The 8171-nt window shown below is 34.3% G+C and overlaps 2 protein-coding genes across 2 annotated transcripts in view; both read right to left on the reverse strand.

Annotated features, from left to right (window-relative positions):
- The window catches only part of LOC129918780 (calcium-transporting ATPase type 2C member 1), a 119888-nt gene extending 117244 nt beyond the window's left edge, over window positions 1-2644 (reverse strand). The window contains exon 1 of the mRNA XM_055999503.1: window positions 1646-2644. Within this exon, the coding sequence (XP_055855478.1) occupies window positions 1646-1879 (234 nt within the window). The 5' untranslated portion in view covers window positions 1880-2644. The remainder of the gene's footprint in view (window positions 1-1645) is intronic.
- Window positions 2645-6028: 3384 nt separating this feature from the next.
- Window positions 6029-7577, reverse strand: LOC129918792 (ATM interactor). The gene has a single exon (XM_055999517.1). It carries the CDS (start codon window positions 7486-7488, stop codon window positions 6430-6432), a length of 1059 nt encoding a protein of 352 aa, XP_055855492.1. The 5' UTR covers window positions 7489-7577; the 3' UTR covers window positions 6029-6429.
- Window positions 7578-8171: the final 594 nt, after the last annotated feature.

An 8171-nucleotide genomic window follows, 5' to 3' on the forward strand; every position in this document is an offset into this window, starting at 1 on the left:
ATTAGTATGAATATTATTAGAGATGCCGCGAACTATTCGGCCACTATTCGGTATTCGGCCTATTTTTCTGGTATTCGGTATTCGGCCGAATAGTTTAACTAGTTTAACTATTCGGCCGAATACCAAATGGAGAAGAAAAAAGACATAAATTATTATACCAAAATGTGTGTTTTATTAAAAAATTTTAATTTTAGTACTTATAATCTACTAAAGGCAAGTTGTGGTGAATGAAAACTATTTGTTCCGCATTTGTTGTGTAGTAAACGATTACGTTTATCTTCGTAGACTATTTCTGCTTCGAAAAATAGTCTTTTACTGTAAACACTTGTCCCAGGAGAGGAAAGGTAGACTTTAGCAAATGTTGTCAAAATTGGAAATTTTGTAGTATGTGTTGACCACCACTTGTAAGGGTCCGCTGTTCGATCTTGGCGAACAGTCCTCATATCAGTGTTGCCATGAAAATGTTTTGAAAAATCTGCTGAAACGACGAAAAATCTGCTTAAATTTGGGACACTCAATTTGAAAGTTTGCGAACAGGTGTCAGCAAAATTAATAACGAGAATATTTTTCCTCGCTCAAATTGTTAAATTTTCTTAATAGTTGTATTGTTATCCATTTTCCTCTATAAAATTAAAATCGTACTAAATTTTTGTTACAATTTTCATTTGAGAAAATGAAATGTTAAAATCAAGAAGGAAATTTATACAACGTTATGAACAAACTCCAGTTGATTTGAAAACTATAGTTAAATAATAGAAAAAATTGATAGTTTTGGCAAAATAAATGATGTCTTAATTCATCCTAGGCCTTACTTTAATTACCATTTTATTAGATTTTTTGGAAACGTTAAGTTTCAGTTGCAGATTTATGGTTCTTAAAAGTCTGGGATTCTTAAAAGTAGTTCAGTTATTCATAGTTACAATACGATGTTGTTGGGAATTTCTTAAGCCACATCTATTCTTGAGACAAAGTATAAAATTTTTGAAATTACCAACGTTTTTTCCTGATATTCGGCGGCCGAATATTCGGTATTCGGCTGAGGAGCGTGGCCGAATATTCGGTATTCGGCCAAATCGATGTTCGTGGCATCTCTAGAATATTTCCCCAAATGTGAAAAATTAAATATTTCAAAAACTAGAGCTGCTAGAAAGAAACCAATATTATTTTTGAGCTTACTGAACCCAAATCTATAAAATTTGATATAAATCTCTCTGGAAAATTTTGAAAAGTTGAAAATTGTTGGCTAGTGTAATCGACCCTCTGATGTAATGGAATTTTATGTAGGTAACTTTTAACCTTAACGAATTGAAGCATAATTCCCGGAATTTGTTTATCTCAAGATTAATAATTCAACATTGTTTGAAGCCACATCTCTTCATTCGAATAATTCAAGGTCAAAAAGCATAAACTTGTGTAAAACAACAAAAATACTCTAATACAACAGCATAAACATCAAGCCGGCATCAACTTTGCCGCTGGCATTCGTAACCTTGAACACAAGAACAAATCCCCAAACCAAGCCAAAGTAAAGAAAATAAAACAAAATTCTTTGTAAAAGAAACAAACTATATAAAACCAGTTTCTACTTCCCAAGAAAATTCCCACAAATCCACTAGAGTTCTTTGTTCAACAAAATTAAACTTACCAAAATCGATGCAATATCGTCACTGTCACTTCCCAATCCTTTTATTGGCGGATATTTCTGTGGACTATGTCCACCACCTCCAGGACCGCCTCCTGTCCCGATTAGGCCTTGTTGCTGTTGACCACCACCGCCTCCTCCACCTCCACTATCGTTCTCTTCCTGATCTAAATTAAAGCTCAAGTCTAAATCCTGTGGCAGCTTTTCATATTTATTTTGTTTCATATTTTTCACCATGACACGAATACAAAATTAAAAGACAACAACTAGGAGAAGAATGACACAACACAAATTTTTCGATCTCTCTCGATAAAATTAACAAAAATTAAGAAAATAAGAAGCCCTAAAGTAGTTCGCCGTTTTGCAACTACAACGACAAAACTTAGACTGACCAAATAATCGATTTATCCGCTTTGTCGATTCGAATGGAAGGCCAACAGGTCTCCTCTACAAGGCCTCTTGGAGGAGCACAATAGAGGAGTTCTGTGTGATACGAGTGCACTTTGAATTCCTTCCTCACTTCTCTCACTATTTTGCTCTTAATTGGATATTTATTGAATTTTCTAGGAATTTACTCCTTGCTCTCTCTAAAAACAAGGATAATTCTTCTCACTTCTTTTGTTTTGGAAAAAAAATAAAAGTGTGAATCATCAATGTCGTGGTTTGTTCTTATAATGACAGAGGGAATTGATTTTTCCCAGACAAAAAATGATGCACCACAAATCAAATTATACTTTATCCCGATTGTGGCGACCCAAAAACAAAGATCACTTTGATTATTTTCAAGAATTTTCTATGGCCAATTGTTTTCATTGTAAATCAATGACATGGCGACAACTATTCGTTAACCGAATTTTTGGAGTTTTTTTGGTGAACCACCTTATTTTATATAGATTCTCTTGGAATTCTTTATAAAAAAAATTATTGAGAATTACGCGACGTGCAAAGGAGTCCTACCGGTTGGACGATTGCTCTAGCTTTGACAGTCAATGGAAAATTGGAAATGCGGAACAGTCACCATTGCCATAAAAGATTTTTCTTCGTTTTGGATTTTCTAGAGAAATGCGTTTTGGTTTCATTTTCATTATGGTTCTATAAGAATTTAATGTGTGGGAACGGGTTTTCCTTCATATTCATATCGTTAGCGCATATCTCTGCTGCTGCTGCTGCTTGTGAACAACAGCAGAAAAAAAATACACAAGCAAGCGCAGTTGGTACATGCTCCATCATCAAGGACGTAGAAGGGGGTGGTTGAGGTTTTTTTTTTTGTTATTTTTGTTTGGGGAGAAATTTCAGAAATGTAGAAGAATTCTAGTACATTTTTGTGGATTGTATTTGAGTGGATTTTAATAAAAATTCTTGTGGTATGCTCACATCAGTTCAAATTAAGGGGCTATTTAGTGTCTTGTTTGTCTAATTTTCTCATGGTCTCATGAGAATTAAGCAAAAGCTATTTTATTTTACGAAAACGTATGTATGTATATATTCATATTTTCAAATTGTGCCGATACATTTATCTCAACTCAATTCTAATGGAAGAAAAAGATAAAATAATTCCTAGTAAGTTTTGTATGTGGACTCTGTGTTATATTTTGACTGACTGCACTCAGTGCCCAGTTCTGTAACTTTTATTACCTATACTGGCGATAAAATATTTGAATGTCTTTAAAATCCATTAAATCTCATCAAAATAAAAGAAATTTTGTTTCAGATCATAATTTCTTAACTCATAAATTCTGAATCTGAAAGAAATTTATTGGTTTATTAATGGAAGAAAATGGATTTTAGAGACGTTGAAAACGTTACATGGTAGCGGTACAGGATCGTCTAAAGAAGGACCACACCGGAAAGATATGCTCTAGCGCTTTGTATATAAAATCTATAGTACTATCATGAAAAGAAACAGCGCCACCAAAAAAGTATGCTAGCGAACGAACTAAAAAATATGTCAAATTTCAAACAGAAATGTATATCTCATCTCCTTACTCCCATTATTAATTCGATCTAAGCACCCTCGCGACCACTCAGGTAACGAACAAACTAAAAAATTGCACTTCATGATAGTACTATAGATTTTATATACAAAGCTCTAGCGGTAAAACAAAATTCCACACCTGAACGTAGATTAGGTTTCCATTTGTATTCATTGGGCCATATTAGCCCTGTTCCATTGGGAGGTGGCAAAGTACTACTAGTAGTTTACTAGGGATTTTCAATGGAACTCACTTTCAACGAATTCAATACAAATCGTATCTACTCGGGAAGAAGAGCATGAGTAGATGATAGTACTAGATTAACTAGCAGTAAACTACCACCTCCAATGGAACAGGGCTATTAATAGACGCTGTCTAAGTTGCTACTAAGAAAGACTAGAGTTTATTCTATTCAAATAACAACCCAGTCTAAGATAAACTGGGGTTTAAAAATGACAATGAATATGGCCCATATTCGGTTTCTTTCATTGTTTTATTCCCACCAGAAAATAAGTAGTGTCGGTGATGCTCACTTACCTCCTCGTGGTAACGCGTAGACGAGCCGTTAATACAAGTAAAATGGTGTCGGTAGACCTAACATCGTTAACAAAAGCTGTGCTCATGCGCCACCATTTTGTAATTTGCTACTGAGATATTACGTAAGCTCCTTATGCCAGGGCTGGGGCGTAGATATACCACTGTATCAGCTGTGTATCCATGTAACAGGGCCCTCAAAGATACAACGCACTAAAGTGTGTACAAAAATTTACTAAAAATTATAAACTTAAAAAAAATTTGAATATTAAAAATGTTATGCGAACCATTTTTTGTGTGTATCTATGCAATTCCCGTCATCATTCATTCGAATTTTCATAATTCTTCTCCGAGTTGTTGACTTGTCGCCAACTTAGTATATTCTCCAGAAGAGTTTTTGGAACTCGTACCAATTTTTTAGAAAAGTTTAGTTTTCTCATAAATAGTTCAAATTCAAAGGATTTTATGATAAAATTCAAATGTTTTTTTAGGTAAAGTCTATCTTTTGATGAAACCTTTTTATCGATGATCATTAGGTAGTATAATGGTACCTCCCTTTTTTTTTAATTTCTGAACTTTTCCCAAGTCACTGATTCAATTCAAATGAAATTTTTAAAACAAAAGCATTTATTTAGCTTTAATATAAATGAAAAATAAAATTTGTGGTTGTGAACAAAATTGCACAGTCAAATTTTCGAAAATAGAGATAAAAGTTTACAGCTTTAACGATTTTTTCGAAAAATGCATCTCAATAAAAGAAATCAAGTTGTTTAAATTTTTATGAGCTGAAATTCATTTAAGATGCTTTGATTTCGGAACGAATTTTATTTGTTTTTATATACATTTACTTAATTTGTATACAAAAATTTGTTTGAGGGTACGCCCATCGTGAGATAAGCATTAATTTCTGGAGTTCACTTAAAGCTTAAAAGCTTATTTACAAACTCTAAAAATGAGTAGTATCTTTCTGACCAGAGGCCTACTTCACCGCTTATTACATTAGTTTAATCACCTACCAGCTGCACAAATTGACTTGGTGCGGCTTGTTGGACTTCTCTAAGAAGTCTTCGGGGAGTAAGACAAAAGCACCAGTAAGCTATATTCAACTTGAATCTTGATGTCGCTGTTCTTACAATCTTGTTGGTCAGATGAAAGGTTATTTTGACAGTCATCGATCAAGTAAAATCAATTTTCCTGCCCCACAGCGAATGGTTAGTTGTATCTTCGCCGTTTAGCATTTTGAAAAGCATATTATTCCATATCCTCAGCAATGGCCTGCTTATCCCTTATCCCCTATCATAATTTGTTAAGACATTTTCAAATGTTATCCTGGCATAGAATCTGCTCCTAATAGACTCGACCGTTAGTTTTTCAAATTCAAATACCATCTTCACAATTTAGTTGTTTTCTCTCAGAAAATCTGGACCTTTGTCTGCAGGAAGCATTAATAAACATCTTCTGTTGCTCTGCACGTGATCGCCTAGACTTCTCGTCCAATAAAGGGTTACGATTTCGATTTGGCAGTAGCCCTTCTGATGGTCTATTGGCAGTTTTTCCAGTGCGTCTTCCTCTTCTGTATTTGATTCTGTTAGCAGGTTCGCCGAGAGATTATTCTAAAGTTTTATCCGTATCTTAGAACTGAAGTTTTTTTTTTACGTAAAACTATTCTGAAATATTCGCTCTTTATTATGCCACCAAGAACATCCGTACCCGGAGTTTAGCAACAACAAGGTACAATGCATTTAAGGATCTCAACTAGTTCTCCAGCTTTACGTTGCTTGTCCACAGTCCATATTATTCCGACAGACCTATCTTACCAAAACCGATACAATTATCTCCATCTAGAACTTTAAAAATTAAAAAAAAAACCACATCCATTTAACAATTTATTTGAGTTAATTATTTTTCTTAATCCTAGGAAGTTCTTAGGCTATACGAAACAGTGAAGTAGTTATTTATCTTTAAATTTTTTGTGCTGGGTGCGGAAATATTCAAAAAAGTTAAGGAACAAAAATATGACCAAATTTACATCAAACATTGAACACCTATTTATTTTTGTACATGAAAAATATGGCTGAAAAAAAAAACAAATTAATTTAAAAATGAATCCGATGAATCTATATACAATGTCCAATCAACATCTGTTCCGGCCGTACTTCCATGAGGATTCTCCTCTACTGTCATTGCTGACGGCTCCATTGCCACTGCAGCATCTAAACCTTCATTAGCCCAAGGTTATCTATCATTGTTCTCCGATGTAAAGCAATCCATATCGAACCATCATGTTTGCGTATGAGTCGATTGAAAGCTTCCAATGAAATCATTATCTTGACCACCAAATAAGCCTTCGAGAAGAGTGTCACACGTTTGTGTGTGTTGAGTGATACTTCCAGTTAAGGAGTTTTCTTCATTGCAAGAATCTAATAGACATTGAGTGAAACTTGTTTGAGTTTCAGTCGAGACCATTAGTTCGTCATGTGCTCCAGATGACGAGAACTGGTCATTGCGATTAGGTTCGTCGTGATCATTCATTGCTGGCCAATTTGTTTGGGTTTGAATGTCAGCCAAACCCAGTTCCGATAGGAACTCATCGCAAGTCTGAGTGCACATGTTGGAATACAACATTGGATCACTCAGTCCAGAAATCAAATTGAGTTCTGTTTGAGTTTCGATATTGCAAAGTGGTGCTTCATGAAACATACTGACTTCGGGAGCAATTTCGACCTTGATTCTCTTTTTCGGAGGAAGGACAATATTCGGAGTGTCTAACTCCGTTTGAGTTTGACAATCTTTTGGTATTGGAATGATTATTTTGGGTTTCTCTGCCACCGGAGTCAACTTGGGAATAGCAACTTTATTCTCAAGTTTTCTCTTGGCATGATGACCCTTTCTTTTAACATGAGTAAGAAGTGCTTCGGAAGTGTCATACTTCCAACCACACTCAGCACAAATGTACTCTTTCCCACAATTCTTTTCATGAGATTCTTTCATCGATTGTGTCCCAAATGCCTTCCCACATTTGGAACAAGCAAATTTCTTTTCAGCATGAACTTTTTGAAAATGTTGCTTAAGGAATTTTAAACTTTTAAAGCCTCTTTCATTTAGTGGGCCATCATAATAGACACAATCTAATTGTGGACAAAAAAATAACTTATCTGTGTTATCTTTGATTGAGTCTGTGGAGAGTTTGTGGTGTTTTTTGAGATGCATTTGGAGGTTGCCAGAATTTTTGAATACAGATTGACAACCATTTACTTCACATCGAATTTGAGTTGTGTAGAGTAGTTCTTCAATGGGAGGTGTTATGTGAATTATTGTTGAAAGAATTGTTTGTGACATTTTTTTTTTTATTGGCAAAAAATGTATTTTTTATTTATTTTTGTTGAAAATTCTCACAACAAAATTGAATGAACAAGGAACAAAGTTGAGAAATTTTAACTGTCAAAATGTGGATTGTATTTGATTTTTTTTGTTTACATTTTGAAGGAGTGTGTTCGTAGAGTGAGAGGATTTAAGTGGTAAACAAAATTGATCGCTCCACAAACGCCATACGACAGTGTTCTAAGGACTTGACCACACCGGTATTGGTATAATATAAATTTCACTTATCAACGTCGACGTTCTGGTTTGGAATTTTCTTCATGCAGTAACCTGAATCACTACTGTATACATTTCTCAAGAGGTAATACCTTTACAGACATTTGTACAAATAATGTTATTTCAGCCTTGGTTCAGGAATTTAACTTGCCGATTTCGGTCCATCCCAACTAGCACAACAGCTTCTGTAAATTGAAATCTCGCAGGTTCTACTTTTTATACAGCTTGTATTGAGCTTGCTTCAGAATTTAACTGCTTATAGAAATTCGGACTTGTTTAACAACTTCTAATAAGTTGTTTAAATACTATTAAAGAAACTTAAACGAAGAAAGCTTGTTTTTATAAGCCTGTTTAATGAATTTATAGAAGCTTTATAGAAACTACCAAGTTTTGTATTTGATTTTTGGTTTTGATATTGAATAATC

This window comes from Episyrphus balteatus, chromosome 4 (genome assembly GCF_945859705.1).
Source record: "Episyrphus balteatus chromosome 4, idEpiBalt1.1, whole genome shotgun sequence".
Lineage (NCBI taxonomy): Eukaryota > Metazoa > Arthropoda > Insecta > Diptera > Syrphidae > Episyrphus > Episyrphus balteatus.

What these genes read in the sequence shown, in the direction of transcription:
- LOC129918792 (XM_055999517.1), bottom strand. Translation starts at nt 7,488, where the DNA reads ATGTCACAAACAATTCTTTCAACAATAATTCACATAACACCTCCCATT.